The sequence below is a fragment of the Tauraco erythrolophus genome, chromosome 21, assembly GCF_009769465.1.
Source record: "Tauraco erythrolophus isolate bTauEry1 chromosome 21, bTauEry1.pri, whole genome shotgun sequence".
In the NCBI taxonomy this organism is placed as follows: Eukaryota; Metazoa; Chordata; class Aves; order Musophagiformes; family Musophagidae; genus Tauraco; species Tauraco erythrolophus.
Genome location: NC_141485.1, coordinates 6354871 through 6372958, shown reverse-complemented (window position 1 = coordinate 6372958; position 18088 = coordinate 6354871). Strand labels below are relative to the sequence as shown.

At 49.3% G+C, this 18088-nt stretch overlaps 1 protein-coding gene across 1 annotated transcript in view; it reads left to right on the top strand.

The window, feature by feature from the left end:
* LRRC75A (leucine rich repeat containing 75A) overlaps positions 1–18088 on the top strand; it is a 79091-nt gene that overhangs the window by 25615 nt on the left and 35388 nt on the right. Inside the window, exon 2 of the mRNA XM_086624784.1 lies at positions 1316–1444. Within this exon, the coding sequence (XP_086480910.1) occupies positions 1316–1444 (129 nt within the window). The remainder of the gene's footprint in view (positions 1–1315; positions 1445–18088) is intronic.

Sequence of the window (18088 nt, the reverse complement as noted above, 5' to 3'; positions counted from 1 at the left end):
CGTTTTGGCAGTGTTAGGGGCTCTATTTTGCCAAAACGCATGGCAGGGTGGCAGGCAGGTCTCAGCGTGGGTATGTCCATACTCACTGAGTCTTGTGGAGGTCGTCTGGAAAGTAAATGGTTTGGGGTAGATGTGATAGTGTCTCTGCTATGGGAAGGTTGGATGCATTACCCAAAGGAGGGATGAACTTCCTGAAATGCAGCAGGACCCATGGGTCTTCATCTGGATAAATCCTGTCCATACCAAGTAGAGGAGGCTGCTTCTGGGCTTCACTCTTTAAAAGCAAATGCAGGTCTTTGAAGAGAAATACAAAACGTCTTATTCCTGTCAAAAATAAAAGGCAAAAGGGAAATGACTTGCTCAAGGTCACCTGGTAAGGCAGGGCTAGAAAAGGAGCCCAGCTCTCCTGCAGCCTGGCGTTGGATGGGACCTGTGAGGCCCATCTCCTTTATGGACTGGCTCCGGCCATCCTGTGGGGTGGCTGGTGGACCTCACTGCAATGTGCGTTCATCTGAGAGGAGTTGCTGTCCTATCCCCTGCTCAGCTGCTGCTGAGGAACAAAACATAGTGGAGATGAAATAGCTGAAGTAAAAGGAGTACACTGTATATAACCCTTCCCCTCCTCGTCCCTGTGCACTAATATATTTCATACAATGACGAGTTCTCTGCCAAAATTCCTCAAATTATTATGTCTAAGCATTGAAAATCGGAGAAAACAGTCTTGGAGGAGACCTCAGGAGGTCCGATCCATCCCCAGGGCAGGATCAGCTTGATCTGAACTGTTTTTGACACATCCTTGTCCAGTCTCCAACGGCAGAGCCTCCACCCCTTCTGCAGGCAATCTACTCCACCATTTCGCCCTTCCCAAGCCCCTCCAGTTCATCCTTTTTCCCTTACTGCAATTTTAGGCACATTCCTTCCTCCCTATGCGCAGCAGACCCGGAACACATCTATGCTATATTTATTCTCCAATTCCAGTTTTGTGTTGATCGAGGTGTCATGTTCCCTGGAGTCGTCTTTGGTTTTACCTTGTTGTAAGCAATCTGTTTGCTCGGTGGATTTATGGCTTGTGAGGAGCATCAGGGTTTTCATCCTGCAGCCCTAACACCTCTTTGCAGAGCAGATAGAGCAGAGGAGGGCAGCTTTCCCCAGGGTGACATGCTCATGTGTCCCTTCCTTGCGTTGGGTGGTGATGGGGATCACTTTCTTCTCGACATCTTCATAGAGACCACCAATGTGGGATAATTTTAAGATCCTCGCTAGCGCTGGCTTTTGTAGCACATCTCATATTGCTCCTTTACTCTGTTTTCTGCAGGATTTGGGAATGGAGTCAACCTCTCTGGATGATGTCCTCTATCGATATGCCAGCTTTCGAAACCTGGTGGATCCAATCACTCATGACTTGATCATCAGCCTTGCTAGGTACATCCACTGCCCCAAACCGGTAGGTACCACAGTCTTATCACACCTCCATAACTCTGCTGGCTGGGGAAACTGTTCTGCTGGGAGCATGGAGCTTACTTCTGAGTTCCAGAGAAAAAGCCTGCCGGTTACTGCTGTGCCTTTGGACAGAGAGGACCTACTCAGAGATCGTGGTTTGATTGCACAGTACTGGGCTTTCCAGCTGACCTATTCACCTAATGTCAGTACTTTGGCTGTTGGCACTTTGTTTTGCAAGGGATTTCTGTTTTCTGCCCCTTTTTCTTTCTGTGTTAAAGAACTTACCCCGTCAGGAACACTTTCTGCCTCGCAGGGGTGACAGACCATTCCTCGCCCTCCTGCGATATTTATCATGACATCCAATGACGAGAGAGTCCTTGGCTGTGCCTTCAAGGCCATGTTCCCAAAAAAGCACGGCCTCCGCGGGCTGCTGTTTGGGCTCGGACAGGAGCAGGTTTCCCTGTGAGCACAGCCTCAGGCCAATGTGGACTTTTCAAACTCTCAGCCCCATTTACTCACCGGCACCTCCAGTGATATAAGGGCTCTTGAAAACCCCAGGCTGGTTCCCTGCCCTTCCGTGGTAAATGTGACTTTGTGTGGTGGCCACTGGCTGTTTGGATAATTAAGGTTTCTTTCCCCAGGCGTTCTTTTAAATAAGCAATATTGTCTGTGTCTGTTTTGCTTAGAAAGGTATGAAATGTCTGATTTCTCCAAACATGCTGGATGAGGAGGAAGAGGGGTGAGAGAGAAGCCAAAAGCTACCAGATGGTGATCACGGGAGATGTAGGTGGCATCAGATCTCTGGGGATTTTTGAGGTCTGAGTCCTCCTGTGCTGCAGTTCCCTACCTGTAATTTTGGGAGGATGGTGCACACAGCTCTGCTAAATCGATGTGATGTGTCCTGGCACTAAAGTCACGGTGACATGCCATGCAGCAAACATGGATCAATTGCATCTAAGATGCACCTTTCAGAGGAAATACCTTTCTTCTTGTCCTGGTTCTGGCTGTAGGGTGAGCAGGAGCTGTAGCTGATGCTCCCTCGATTCCTCTTGAAACTCCCAGGAATAGGCTTCCTCCTAAAGAGACATTTCTGTCCATGTTTCGTCTTGCCTGGTACAGGTCAGAGTGTGGTGGGGGAGCTGAAGGCTCATCTATCATGGTTGTGTTTTTCTTCTGCCCTGCACATTTGCTTGTCAGGAATTAGGGTTGCATTTAAAACAAACGATGTGAATTGTAGGAAGAGGCTGAATGATGTTTTCCGGTAAGCCTGAAGGATGGTTTGCAGAGCTTCCTGATGGGACATCTTCATCGTAACAGCTTCCCTGGGAGTGTGGGAGCTGCATGGCCTCCCTGAACTCGCTGTCTGGAACCAATAATCTGCCAAAAAGTTCACTTTGAGCAAAAAGGAAGCTCTTCCACCCCCGTAACCTGCATTTGGCTCTGGTCATGCTTGCAGATGTGATGGAGCTCTGTTTGAGGGCCACCAGGAACAACCTCTCAGGCCACGTAATTCCCAACATTCTCCTTCCCCATCCTCCAAACACTTCCCATGCCTTTTTGTTCTTGGGAAAGAGCCGCCTGGAGCAGCGCCATGGCATCAGTCATGCAGGTTCGTTACCTCACAGACGACTTCATACGCTGACGTAACCGGGAGCAGGGAGGAGAGGTGCAAACACCCCAGGTGGGGTGTGTACCTGGTGTTTGTGGGTCCATCCCCGGTGATGCAGCAGGGTGCAGCCCTTCCTGCAGCTCTCCTGGCCGGCAGCACTGCCAATGTCCCAGCCATGTCTTGGGGGGACATCTGTGCAAGACCCAGGTCCCGTTGGGGATCACATGGTGAACCCCAGGTATTTTTTGGATGTTCCTGGAGGGGATGTGTGTATTTCCCAGCAGGACCCAGTGAGCTCTTCAGGCCTCTGAATTTCTGCCAAGAGCACACTTGTTGCACTCTGTGTCCTTGGATTTTGTTGGGGATGGGGGGTTTGTTTGTTTGTTTTTCCCTCTTGGAGACAGCAAACTCAGAGCTAGCTCGTCTGTTCTTGTCTCTGCTGCTGAACTGCAAGTCACTAACCCATCTCGTGCTTCCTTTTGATTTGTACGCGGTATTTTTAAGCTCTTCTTGGGAAGGGACCATCCATAGGTGTGACGTGCCTGGTGCCATGGGGCAAGGGTCGGAGCTGGGACCTGGAGGCATTGTTCTCCTGTACTTACTGCTAATAACAGGGTTTTAATTTCCTGTAAGAGTGTATGAAAGAGAGAGTCATTCACTGGCGTTTCTTGTGAATGTTTTACCTAATAATAGCCTCCATCGCTACTTAAAAATGAGGGAAATTGCCTTTTTGAAATATTTGAAGATTTCTCTAATTTTGCTGAGGAACAGCTTCAGTGATGCTTGGGGTGTGTCCTCCTGGGCTACGGTGTGAAACTGGATCTGGAATTGCTTCATAAAACTCTGTACACTCCATAAACCACGTTAGGAAGGGTGGAGTGGGCGCAGCAGTGTGCAAACGTGACTTGGGGACATCAAGGACCCAACTCTCCATCCCTAGAGTGAGGATAGATGTCCTGTGTCCTACAGCATGAGCTCAAGGTACAGACACATCCCTGTGCCGTGTAGCTAAACTCATGCAAGGATGCAAATACATCCCTTTTCGTTTTCTTATGGAGAGTAAGATCCTTTCCCCTCTCCTCCCCCATGGGGCAATGAGATGGGAAACTGGAGAAACCTATTTTGACGGGCGCGTTTCCAGGCGGAGAGGCCCTTTTTCCCCGCTGAGGTTACCCTTTTCCAAGGCGTCGTGACTAAGCTGGTTTCTCCTCTGTGTTTTGCCCTGGGAGACTAACGGCGAGCCGCGGCCAAGCGTGCGCTCTCTGCTCCTCGTAAAAATAACCTGAGGCCACTGATACAACGGCGGAACCGCTCCGCTGCTGGATACCTGCTCTCGCACGTCTCCCTGCACGTTTCTTTTGGCACCGAGCGCCGGGAAGAGTTTAGCGCCAACATAATCGTGGAGATGCAAACTCCTGATACTGCATCATGGGCTTCCAGCAAACCGTAGTGGTAAAACAGGCAATAGCAAACCCCAATAACACTGGCCTGTGCAGCACTGCGGCTCTTCTTCTGCATGAGATGCTGCTCGTCGGCTGCGCTGGGTCCACTCCCCATCCTTTGCAGAGCTCCGGGTTTGCACCACGCTGGGTGGTTGCTTTGGTGCCGGAGCAAGGGACGGCTTCTCCGGACCAGTGGTCCCTTAGTGGCAGCTGCGGCAAACACTGGCAGGTGGCAAGAGCTCGAGTGAGAGCGGTGGCAGCTGTGTTAATACAGCAAAGAAAATACGGCGGTATCGCGAGGCACAGGGATCCGCAGGGGCTCGCAGGCAGTTGCCAAGCCCTGGAGCATCCCTGGGAGATCGATGGGTGTTGCCTTGGAGAGGAAAGCAGGCAGGTGACAGGCAGCAAGTCCAGCAGCAAGCAGGACCATGCTGCAGCTCCTGGTCCGTGACTTAGCCTTGCTCGGGCTTTAGGTACCACCAGCGGTTCTTTAAACCCTCTTTTTTTGGCAGCTCGGGGTGCTGAGTGAAAAGTAATTTCACCTCAGTGTTTGGTGGTGGTTTTCTGAGATGCTGATTTTCTTTACGTCCCCCAAAACCTGCATGCCTTAGTCACCTGGGTTATTTTCCAGCATCCAGTCCTCTTCTTTCCCCGAGACCTCTTTCCCTCCCGCAGTCTCTTTGCGGAGACTTGGCAGCAGCATACAAGAGCAGGAGGAAGCTCAGGGCCAGGAGCATTGCAGAAGTTTTGGCTTTCGCTCTGCCTGCCGAAGGTATGCCGTTGCATCCCATGGCACGAATATACATGAATACGTAGGTTGGGGCAGCTATGAACTTGCCCATATCCATATGGAGGTGGGACAGATGGGGCTGAAGAATGGGACTGACCCGGACCCTGGTCTGTATTAACCTGCTTTATTAAATACGTGTCTGCTCAGGGTTTTGGGGTCTCACTTTCCTCCTCCCTCCTGGACAAAGCACTTCCCTGGCTTTCTGTATGTTGCTCTTTCCATTCAGCCTTTATTTTTACCACCCTTAGCTTAAAGGTGACCCCTTGGTTTCTCATCTGAGCTAAAATAAAAGTTGAATCGTGTTTCTGAGCTCTGGGTAGACACGTCCTGGTCTGTATGGCCAGAAAAAAGTTGGCCTGGGCCCTCCAATGTGGCTGCAGCTCCACACGCTTCATTGGATACTTATTCCAGTGAGTGAATTCACACCAGCAGCAAGGCGAAAAATTTAACTTGTGCTGGAGGAGCCCGGAGTGCTTTGAACGAGTCTGAGCATGGAAATTGTTTGGGTGAGCTTTCCTATGGATGTCAGGGCATGTGTGCAAAGGCTGGACTGTGTCTTTCCAGACCCCGCTGAGATCCCAGCCATCCCCTTGAACGCTAAAGAAGCCAAGTGAAAACTCTTTTCCAGATCACTTGGAAGTCAGTGTTTGGTCCCATCCCTACTTACAGACATATAACGCAGTTCAGCTTAACCCAGGTGCCCTGAGCACCCCTTCCCTGAGGAGCTGGGACGTCCTTGCAGCACAACGCCGCTGGAGCCGTGCGAGAGCAGCCACCCGGGTCCGGCTGTGGGCTGCGGGGTTGCTGTCTGGTGGGGAAGCGTTCCGTTCGGATAAACGCTGCCGTTGCACGTGAACGTAGTGTTGAGTGGTGCCCGTAGATGTTGCACTCCGTATTTATCGCCTAGTGCAGCTATTGTAAACCTGGGGAGTTTGTTGTGCCTCAGAAGAGGCGGTTTTGCTCTTCAGGAAACTCAAACACTTTTCCACCAGGGTGTTTGCGTAAGATCAAAGACATTTGAAAAAGTGTTTTCTTGCCCATGGCCATGACCTTGGGGCAGTCTTTTATCTTCCTGCCCCTCTCCGACCCCAGAGCCCGTGGAAAGGTGCCAGGCAGGGTCCTCCAGGAGCAGCTCAGCTCCAGGCACAGCCCACAGCCACCCCTTTCCAAAACGCGGTGCCGGGGTATGGAGGCAGTTGGTGCTGCTGGTGCTCTCGGGGTGATGTCCGTGTGTTCAGGGTTGCCCCGTGAATGGGGGGAAGGGGACAAAATACTTTAGTGAAGCTGCATGACATGGAGTGGAGCTGCCCCAATGCCCGGTATCTTTCCTGCAGCTGCTCAGGTTTCCAGCGGGAATCATTCCAGGCGAAGGAGCTGAAAACACAAATGCTTAAGAAGCGAAGGGCCCCTGTAAAAAATTCACAGCTCTTTTTTTGCCAGCAGGAATATCTGGCCATAAACTATTGGAAAATTGAACCGGTTTCTTTTTCCACAGGCCTCATGTGTGGATGACTGATGACTGTGATAGGGAGTGAGTCAGGTTTTCCTCTGGTTTGAGGACTTGTTGAACGTGGGGTAAGCGCTGAGTGGAGCTGGGGGAGAGAAGAAAGTGAAGCCTTGGGAAAAGGCTGCTGTCCTCCTTTGCCACCTTGGGCTGTTTGACTGCACCAGCTCTTACCGGCATGGGGATGTACCGTGGCAGCTCCTCCAGCCCCTGAAGGCTGCCCTGAAGAAATCCAAAATGAGATTTTGGCTTTGCTGATGCTTTTTCGTGGAGGAAAGCTTTTCTGCTGGTCAGTGGCTGGGGAAGGGCTGGCAGAGCAGCTTCACAAAACCCCGTCCCAAAGTCCAGCCTTGCCTGTCAGTTCTTCTGTCGGTGTCAGGACTCTTAGGCTGCAGCTCCACTAAGGAGACAAGTGAAATCCATTTTCCTTATAGGTGCTAGATACGGGCAAACATTTTGGCATGGAAGCTGTGTGCGACAGGTAACGTGGTCCTCAGCTTCCCCACCAAAATTCGTAGTGTTTCAAGATCTATGGTGACAGCGATGCCTTAGGGAGGGCGTTTAAAAACTCTTCTAATAAATTGATGTAGCTGGAGAGGTGACATGCTGGGACTGGTAGCCAAATGGATTTTGCCCGTGTAGCTCTGGGTAGAGAGAAGATCTATTTTCTTATTTGCTTCTTTGTCATTTGAGAAATATGTGCTTAGCCGCATCCCTGGCTCAGATGTCTTTTCCTGCCTGAGCTCTAAATTGATCAGGTTTTGCAGTCTGGATTTGATTACTTGAATTGTCACCTGTGAACACAAGAAAACATAGAAAGAAAAAATGGTTATTGTGACCTGGGTGAAATAATCTATTTCTAACCCTTCTTCAGCTCTGTGTTATAAAGATTTAACTTACAGGTGATGTTGGGTTTTTTATGCCCTGCATTTTTAAAATGTGTTATTTTTGACGGAGCCGCATCAAAGCTAAAATGAGCATTTTCCCTCTTATTTACTACCTGTGTGCTGTGACATGTGGCTAAAACTGTATTAATAAAGTCAGTTCATACAGGACGAATATAATCAGGATTCCGTGACCACCAGCTCGGTGCCTTTATCCCCAAACCAAGCACGTAATCCGGCTCCTCCGCCACGCGTGTTATTATTTGATCTTGGATTCACATTATCATTCCAAGTTTCTGACATCACACTCGTTTTTACAGCAGTATGAGCTGAAATTATAGGTATGAAGCGATGACACGTTGAGGGACGGGCAGGCACAGTCTGTCGGGTGAGCTGTCAGCCTCCCAGCCTCCACCAGTTTCTTACCTTTCCCTTTTGCTATGAGATGTGCGAGGAAAACACATCTCACCCGTCTTCTTGCAAAGCTCTCAGATTCCAGATGCAATGTGCTACGAGAGCACCGAGTATTATTTGTTCTTTGCTGTAAGGAACATCATAAAAGGAAGCTGGTTTATGAATGAAAATCCTCTAAACCACCAAATACCTGATAAAAAAGCAAGGGAGATGATGGGGATTCAACTGAGTCAATTGTATTCTGTATTAATGGCGCTTTTCTTTTTTTTTTTTTTTTTTTTCTGGTCTTGTTTCAAGTGTGAAGATCACTCTTTATGGGCGTTTAAGACATCTGCAATACATTATAATATCCTGTGGTATGAAACAGGCTGCGAAGCTCAGGCTCCACTAACGACAGCTCTGGTTCTTTCCTAATCTGATGTGTCGTGGTCTCAGCTCGTCTTTGCTTTGCAAAAGAGAGATGTTCTCTCTCGTGTGTGAGCTAAAGCCAAGCAGAGTACCTTGGAAACAAGGGAAAATGGCACTTTGCAGGTTTTTTTAAATATTAAGGCTAAAAGGGAATAACAGCGAGGTCTAGATGGGCTGTGGTGGTACTACTGGCAAATTATTGGTTTCGTAGGTGAAATGGGACGGCAGAGGGAGAGGGGATGTGCCCTGCCTCAGCCTCCTTGTCCAGACCCTGTATGATGTGAGAGTGTCCCTGCTGTCCTCGTCCCTGCCTGCCTGATGAATTTGCCCGGCACTCAGCCTGTTTGTGCGTGGGGTTGTCGAGCAATTAATCACAGTATGATCCACAGTGCGGTTCTGCTGGTGTCTGTTTTTCTTTTTAAAAAAAAAATACACCTCACCAGCATCAGCGGGGAAGTGACAGGATGCCACCCTTTATTTAAGTGCGCTTCATGGTGTTGGAACCCAAGGAGAGTGTTTCTGTCCTTTAAAAAAGAAATTCATTAAAATGTCGTCATCATCATAGAATGGTTTGGGTTGGAAGGGACCTTAATGATCATCTCATTCCAGCCCCTCTGCCATGGGCAGGGACGTCTTCCACTAGATCAGGTTGCTCAAAGCCTCATCCAACCTGGCCTTCAACACTTCCAGAGCAGGTAGATTAACTCTTATTTCAAGTATAACACCTTGGGAAAGACGCTAAGTCTGCGTCCCCCTCAGCACCAGTGCCAGGGCTGTAGGATGAACTGGCCTCTATTTGTGCAAGACACTGTAATATTTTTTTGGGAGGAGGTGTAGGGTTTGTCTGCCCTTAACCCCCAGTCTGCTTTGTTTTCCCTTCTTTGAGGCTGTGTGTGACAAGGTAACCCCCCTTTCTGGCTAGCCAGTATCTCCCTTGGATGTCCGGGATAATTTCTGAGAATTATTGCTTATTTTTTTTATACCAGTTGTGTTATCTGAGGCAAATTCAGCTTGTGATGGGATTTGAGCCTGTTCAGTGCAGAAGAGACAGGTGTGGGGGAGCAGCCTGGGGAAGCCCACCCAGCACACCCCGTTATCAGTGACATGAAAAATTCCCTTGGATTAGAAAGTATGGAGTTTTTTATGGGATTGGGCTGGGGCAAGGCGGCGTGTGCAACTCTTGCTGCAATGTGGAGAGACAAAGAAGGCTTTCTCTTGTTCCCAGCTACTTAACTGATACCATGTGGGGGTCAGTGAATAGAGCATCTGTGATTTGAAAGTCTCTGAAATGCTGCAGAACAATTTGGGATGTAAGAGGCTGTAGAAACACCGATGGTTATTGGATGAGCTGATTGAGGCTTTTCAAAAAAAGAAGAAAAAAAAAAAAAGTCCAGTGTGGCCAGGGTGGCTTTTATCAAACTTTTATCTTTTTATCTCTTCTGGGTTACTTAAACCCAGAATCTCCATGCCAGCTGGCAGAATTGCCGGGCTCCTTGCTCAGTTCCCAGAATAATAAGACGACCTTTCCTAACCACTGCGTAACCATCTGCAAACCCTCCTAAATGCCGCAGGGTGGATTTTGTCAGCTCGGAGATGGATTTTACAATGCCACCAAAATGTCAGGTGCCACGCGAGCCGGCGAGCGATGTGCAAAATGCTGCGGGCACAGCTTCCCCTCTTCTGCCAAGCAGTCGAGAGCGTGTTGGGTGACACCAGTTGTTGGTGATGGGCATCATCTCACAGTTTGGAGCCGGAGCAGAAGATTAAAAGAAGAACCAGGAGCAGGAAAAGATGTTTCACAGTGGCCCCGTCTTCTCTCAAAAGGCAGCCAAGACAGCTAAGCACCCGAAGTAAACTTCAGAGCTGAATCCAGAGAAGAAGGGAAGGGAGAAGGGAGCAGGTCAGCACAAGTATTTTAGTGCCAAAAAGAGAAGGAAAAGGGCTGTGGCTGCATTTTAGAAGGATCTACCAATTCCTTGGGTCAGTTGTTTCTTCCTTGCCTCCTTGTTTCTCTTCCTGGTTTCTTCTCCTCTAGAGAACAAAAACCATAGGAGATTACATAGAACCCCACTGCCTCTGCTCTTGACTCTCCCTGTGATGCTCCATCATGGCTGGACAGAGAAGAGGCTCCTCTCACCTTGCTTCTTGGTGGCATCTCCTTCATGGTGGGCAAGAAAAAGAGCCTTAAGAGATGCTTTGCTGTTGATTGTGACAAGCAAGACTCACTTCTAGTACCACTGAAGTCAGGGAAGGCTCTAATATTTGTCCTGTGGCAGCACCTGTGACTCAGTAGCTCTACCTTGACATAAAAGAAGAAACTACATCTTTACATGAGGTGCTTGGGGGTTTCAAATTGTTTTCTGGAAAATATTCTTTCCTCACCCCACATTTGCCCATCTCCCATGGTGAAGCCAGATCTTCCGTAGACCCTCAAGTCTGTACTAGATATGGTTGTCGCTTGCATGCTCTGCTCTTCTGCCTGCAGAATGATACCAACTTTCCAAGATGATCTGAGGGCTAGAGCACCTCTCCTATGAAAACGGGCTGAGAGAGTTGGGGTTGTTCAGCCTGAAGAAGAGAAGGCTCCGTGGAGACCTTCCAGCAGCCTTCCAGTGCCTAAAGGGGCTACAAGAAAGCTGGAGAGGGACTTTTGACAAGGACAGGTAGTGATAGGACATCAGGTGATGGCTTTAAACTGAAAAGAGGGGAGATTTCCATTAGATCTAAGGAAGAAATCTTTTACAATGAGGGTAGTGAGGTACTGGACCAGGTTTCCCAGAGAAGTTGTGGCTGCCCCATCCCTGGAAGTGTTCAAGGACAGGTTGGATGAGGCTTTGAGCAACCTGTTGTAGTGGAAGGTGTCCCTGCCCATGGCAGGGGGGTTGGAACTAGATGATCTTGAAGGTCCCTTCCAACCCAAACCATTCGATGATTCTATGATTCTCCTTTCACTACAGCTGGCAAGGGCTGTAGTTACCCTGATTAAATTTGCGTCTTTTCTAAGGACCTTTCTGGCACAGCCAGGAGTTGTGTGTCATTGCACAGAAATACTGGTGCAAAGACAGGTTCCCATCCCCATCCTGAGCTGGGCATCTGGGACTGTCCGCCCAGCAACGCGCTTCACCCCCAGCCTCTCGGGTAACATCAAGTAAGTGTTCCCAAGAGAAATGACAGATGAAGAAACAGGTACCTCATTAAACAGTAACAACATATTTTATTGATGTTTCCTGATGGTAATTGGCGTTTGAGTTAGGTTCATTTAGCTCTTAATCAGAACATAATTTACCACAAAGGAAGGAAACGTATTGATTCCCTGCCGCCTTGCAGGAGCGATATTTATTTACCTCGAGCACTGACGAGTGCGTGGCGGGGACCTCTCCCACGGTGTGACTTGGGTGCTTGGATGAATATTTTAATTTCTATTCCCAGCCCAACACACAGGGGTGTGAATACTAAGCAAGCGAGTGGTCTGCTGGCAACGTGGATTTGCAGGAATGAGTGGTTTAATGAGGAGGGTTTGCTGAGGTCTCTCTTGGGCGAAAAGTAATGAAGAAACGGAGAGCCGAGGTTTTGCCGATAGGGAAGTTGCCAGCGGGATTTTCAGCGATTGCTCTTCAGAGATGGCAGGGACTGGGATTTCTGCCCACGGTCCAGCAAGTGATTATCTCACAGTTTGGGGTATTTGCGGATTTGGGTAAGAGCTTTATCCCATCCTTTCCATCTTCAAAGAGTTTTGCAATCGTTAGGTAATTTGCTAATTCTCCCAATTTCTCTGTTACTTTCTCTTTTCTCCTTTCCGTACCACTTTCCAGGAATTCCCCAGTACAGCTCTCAAGTCCACGTTCGTAGTTTCGCATCCACTTGGAGCACTGGATGAAGTGACCCCGCTCCCTCAAGTCTCGCCGCTGCTGCTGGGAGAGCTCGGCTGGAGTGCAGCCACAGCTGCTGCTTCGTTACTGCCCTCTTATCTTTTTTTTTTTTTTTTTAAAAAAAAAAGAGAAAATTCCCAGCTCTTTTGTGCCTACGAGGACCTGCAGCATTTAATGAGCTGAAGGTCAGCGTTGCTCTGAGTTGTGCCCCTGCCCTGGGATTCACGTTTCTGTGCCCTCCTGCAGTGGGGAGCAGCGAGGGCTGGTGTGATGGGGTCGCTGCCGCCCCTTCCCAGGCTCTCATGTGCGTCACGAGACTCCCAGGGGTTGGGACAAGGGGCTGAGAGCCCCCATGGAACCCCGTAAATATTTGCAGTGGTATCCTGGGGACGCTCCTGCCCTCCTCCACCAGCCATAACGGGCTGGACTGGGGTTTGCTTCCCGTGGGATCCACTGCGGTGCAGCTGAGACACACGCTCCGTAGGAGACTTGTCGGGCTGGGAAAATCTCCACGTCCTGTCCTACATCTGGGACATAAATAACCAAATAATCTACTTTTGGTTTAACCCTGGGGAGAGAGGGGTAAAAATAACAGCGAGTGGTTCTCTGCGTTTAGCAGCCAAGGCAGGCGCTGGGCTCCCACCTGCAGCTCCCAATGGGATGCCCCGCCAAAATTACCAGTGCCTGCAGAGAGAGTGGCTGGGGCAGGGTCTGGCTGAAGAGCCGCACTTGCTCAAGGCAGGATGGTGGGAGGTATCACGGGCTCTGTGCACCCATCGCTCTGCAGCCTCCATCTCCGTCCTGTGCGCATCTCCCTGAGCAGGGTCTGGGAGCCCGAAAAGCACCTAGAGGAGCCCCCGGTGATGCAGTGCTTGCTACAGCCCGGGGCCACGTGGCTCAGCAGAGCCATTGGGTCAGTCGGTGAGGGACGATGCTGTGGAGCTTTGCCTGCAAACCACATCTGCACGGTGGCCATGAGCGATGGGGAGTGGCTGAACCCCACTGGGGAGGAGCTGCCCAGGGGGTTCTGCGTCCCCCGAGGCTCTGAGCTCCATCCTCCCTGTCTGTGTGTGCAGGAGGAAGGCGAGTGCCGTTGTCCGCTGGACACACGGACTTCAGCAGGCATCAGAGGTCGGCACCTCCGGCCCCTCTCCCATTTGCAGTGCAATCTGCGCAGCACCCTGACTGGTTTTTCCATCTTTACTGTTCCGCGACGGCTGTAACGATTCATTCGTCAGTCAGTTGTTTGCTGAGATATTTCCAGGGCAATGAATAGCTCTTCTGGATTTTTTTAGCGGCTGGCTTTGTTTTATGATAACTCTCTGTGTCTATCAGAAGGATACAGATGCATTTGTCATTAAAAGGATGGTCCGGTGACCCTTCCAGGAACAAACGCTGGCATCTAAATGGCCTTTCCATTAGTGACTTTGTTTGTAGCGCTGAAGCCAGTCCAATTTATTTGGCCAAGGATCTTGCTGCGTGTGTCAGGAGCACGTGTTGGAGGGATGATCCTCAGGAGCCTCCTCCACAGCCATAGTTTTGCTGTGCACGTCTCAACCGGTGTGGGTTCCGCGGTGTTAGGCAGCGCGGCGCGGGGCGGTGCAAAGCAGCGTGCAGATCCCCCGCCGTTCCCTGCGTCGTTTTGGCTGCTGCTTATTTATCCTCTGCTGCGGAAGCTGAGCTGGGTACCCTCCAGTAGCTCTCACAAAAGATTTTTATATTCTTTTTCTGCAATTTCCCTTTATCTTACATGTTCCCCTCAGGGCCATCTATCACCTTGAATTTTATTGCCTTCTTTAATTGCCTCTCTGAAGTCTGAGTGTAATATTACTCCAGGATTCTTTTGAATAACTTCCTGAGTTGCTGCCATCCCATTCATCTTGTACTTCTGGCTCTCTTGATAAGCCCCATTGTACGTTGCTTTTCATTTTGGTGTGTCAACACTGGATCTAACACATCACACTTTGGCCTTTCGTCAAAGCGGGTGGTGAGCGCTGCTTCTAGCGGGACCCAAGCTGCAAAATTGGTTTCCATTTCTTTTCTTTGTTTCTACAAATTTCCTCTTTCAATGAAAGTTGAAAGAGCTACTGTTGCAGCTTCACCAGCTGCTAATTTGGGCTAGTTCAAGGCAGGGTTTGATTGCTGGGATCTGTGGTACTCGGTGATCATCCTGAGTGAGCACTCAGAACTGGCTTGGAATGCCCAGTGTGCCCAGTGTAGATGTCCTCAGCCATGGATTTCTCAGGTTTGGCAGTGGCTTTGTGGTGTCAGAACTGGTCTGGCTGGTTTTTGTAAGAGTTGAACAGGAGCAAATACTTTGCTGAGAGCAAAAGAGTTAACCTTGCTGATGCTCAGTCCCTTGCTGGTCATGTTAGGGAGGTCAGCATCCACTCCCATCTCCGCAGCCAGCATGTGATGGCAAGACATGGTGATCTCATGCCTTTGTGGTTTGGGCCATGCTGGGAAGAGGATTTGCAACATTAACAGATCTGCCTGAATGCAGAGGATCTGGATTTTTTGAACTGTGAAGTTAGTGTATGTGCCACGCCCAAGAGCTGAGTATTTGGTTAATTTGATTGAAGCCGGTTGCTCCTTTTGAACCAAGGAGTTAATGGGACCTTCTGGAGACTGGCTGCAACCAACATGGCAAGGAGCGATGGGTCAGGCAGTTACCCTCAGCGTGGTTATCCCTGTGGGCACCTCCTGCCCAGAAGTCACCAGGTTGAGGCCATTTTTGATTTGCACCAATTGCCACCTTTCTCCCTCGTTGAGTTTTATGCTGCTGTTGACCAGGACTCCATGAAACGTTAGTTTTGCCATGTTCACTGCCAGAGCTGATGCTGTCTGCCCTGGCATGGAGTAGCTGCCATCTGCTAAGGGACACCTTCAGCCGCTGCTCCTGCCAATGTGTCAAGCTTCTCCAACAAGGTGGTGAAGACCAGAAATGCTGCTTAAGCTGCGTACTGACAGCCCAGGGCTTGCAGCTAATCATGGCCACAACCTTCAATTAGTCTTATGCAAAAGCATTTTCAGTTTGGGGGCATATTGTGCAGTAGCTTAGGCTGCAATTCCTGATTCGGCAAGCCTGGCTCGATTGCTGCAGGCCTGGGCACGGGGTTTGAAATTGTCCTGGATGGTTTGGTTGCAGGGTTTGGGTTTTGCCAGCTAATGGGATGAGTTTTGTGACCAGGAATGCTGGTGAGAAGTGGTTCCTCTATGCAGTTCTTACAGGATCTCCAAAATGCCCCTTCGTGTACCAAAGGGTTGCTGCTGAATGGGAAATTTCACTTTCTGATAAGCTTTTATCAAAATATAGTTTATTGCTTGATAGGAGACTGATCTTTCTTTTCTTTCTCAAAAAAAGAGCCATATTTTTCTTTGCATTTTATTTACACTACTTTAGACAGCTGCTTTTACCTCTGCCCTTCTTTAAGCCTGTATCCTAGCAAACCAGAAGGAAGGGAGTAAGGTTTCCAGTATGGACAACATTCCTCATCCAAAGAGCATCTGGGGCTGTTTGGTGGGTTTGCATCGTTTGCGTGCAACTTCTGTGTCTACGCATTTCTATTTACATACTTTTTTATGTGTCTTTTAACGTACTCTCAGTAGAATTTCCCACGAACCACTTCCTAATATTTGAGATAGTTTTATACGAAAATACCCCGACGTTAGGTGATTTGAAATAAGATATAGCACCTTATTTGATGCTGGGCTTTGACCATATGTTGAGTTCCTGTGAACCCACGGTGGCCACTGTAAAATATGATGTTACAGGACAGAAATGAATGGTTTGTCCAAGGTGGAGATGCTCCTCTCCTGGTAGAAAGCCTCCAAGAAAGGAATCCAGCTGTACATAGTCATTTGTCAGCTCTGTGAGGGTCTTGCTTGCTGCTCCCAGGTCCATGACCCGAATCCTGCACCCCATGCACCCAGGTCCACCACCAAGTGTCCTTCTGCAGTGGGAAATTGGGAGCTGGTTTGTTTTTGTTATCTTTTCAAGCCTCCTGCTGCTACGTGGATGGCTGGAGAGGAGACGTAAGCAGTGCTTGGGAAGGACCCTGCAGCGAGCTCGGTGCTGGAGCCATGCTGAGAGGGAGGTCACCAACACCAAATCTGAATTTCCCATGCCAAAAAAAAAAGACATTTTCCCTGTAAGAAGCCAAATGCCTCTTCTCATATCAGAGACCTTCATTCTCTTCCAGGACCAGCTGGTCTTTTCTTGGCCATTTCATAATGTGAATTAATCCTGGGGCACATCCTTCCCTTTCAACAGCCGTCAGAGTGTCTCTGCTGCCGGTGAGTGGCTGGCCCTAACCTTGAGCAGGAGGAGGCATGGGGATGGTTGGCCCCATGGCTGCGAACCTGGGGAAACTGAGGAAAGAACAAGTGCGTTAGCTCAGTTGCAGTGAACGCTGCTGGGAACAACCTCGTTGATAATAAAATGGCCTTTATTAAATCTGTTCCATTTCTCCTCTAATTTGAATTAAAATGGCCTTTATTTTCAAAAGATTTTCTGCATGGGGGTACTGTGTGGTCAAATGGACCCGTTTTAAGCCATATTGTCGCTTTATTTGTTTTTTCTGGATTTTCTATTTTTCCTCTATGTGGACAAGATACATAACTTACGTCCACCATGCCCATGTCTGCTTGCTTTTGCACTTCATCCCCTTCATTCCTCATTCACCATGCACTGGAATCTCTTCCCAGAGGAGTCTGAAACAATGGAGAGGGAATTGCAATATCCTTATGGTAATATTTTAAGGACACCTCCCTGGAGAGCTCTTCCCCACAGCATGATGGGGATTTTTCCACCTGCATTTTCATGTCTTGCCCAAGGAGCTCAATGATCAACCAGCCATGGAGGAAGAGGGGTTTATTGCTGGTGTGGATCCTCCCCTGCACAGCTGGATGGGGTGGTAGGTGGGAGCATCCACCGAGCCTCCTGCAGTGGGACAACTCACACCAACCTGAGCGCTCGCTGCCGGCTGGGTGTTGGTGTTTTTACACTTTTTACAAGAGCGTGTGGTCATAGGACAAGGGGCAATGGCTTTAAACTGAAAAGAGAGGAGATTCAGATTAGATCCAAGGGAGACATTATTTTATATTGAGGGTGGTGAGGCACTGGCACAGGTTGCCCAGAGAAGTTGTGGCTGCCCCATCCCTGGAAGTGTTCAAGGCCAGGTTGGATGAGGCTTTGAGCAACCTGGTGTAGTGGAGGGTGTCCCTGCCCATGGCAGGGGGGTTGGAACTAGATGATCTTTAAGGTCAACCCAGAAGATCTTTAACCCAACCCAAACCATTCTACGATTCTATGATTTGGCCTTTGGTGAGAGAGGAATGGTGGATTTAAAGCCTTTCCTACCTCCTCAGCTCCTTGTCTCGCAGGAGGAGCACAGTTTGCTGGAGAAAACTCCGTTAGGGCTTCAAAAGGCAAGTCTGGTGGTGGCTTGCTGGGGCCGGGGCTGGCTGCGGCGCAGATGTCTGCGTGCAACAATAGGCTGCAACTTAGTCCCATGCTTTGAAAGCAAAGGGGGAGGGGGGAGAAAAAAAGAAGAAAGGATAGAAAAAAAAAAAAAGGAAACCAGAAAGCCATTAGATGACTTCAGCTCCGTGTGACTACATCAAAAGGGAAGGCGTCGTAAATTCGGTTTCTATTAAACGCCGGAGCCCTGGCGCCGCGGAGCAGGATGCTGTTCTGGTGCCAGTGGCCGGGGAAAGCCATTTCGGG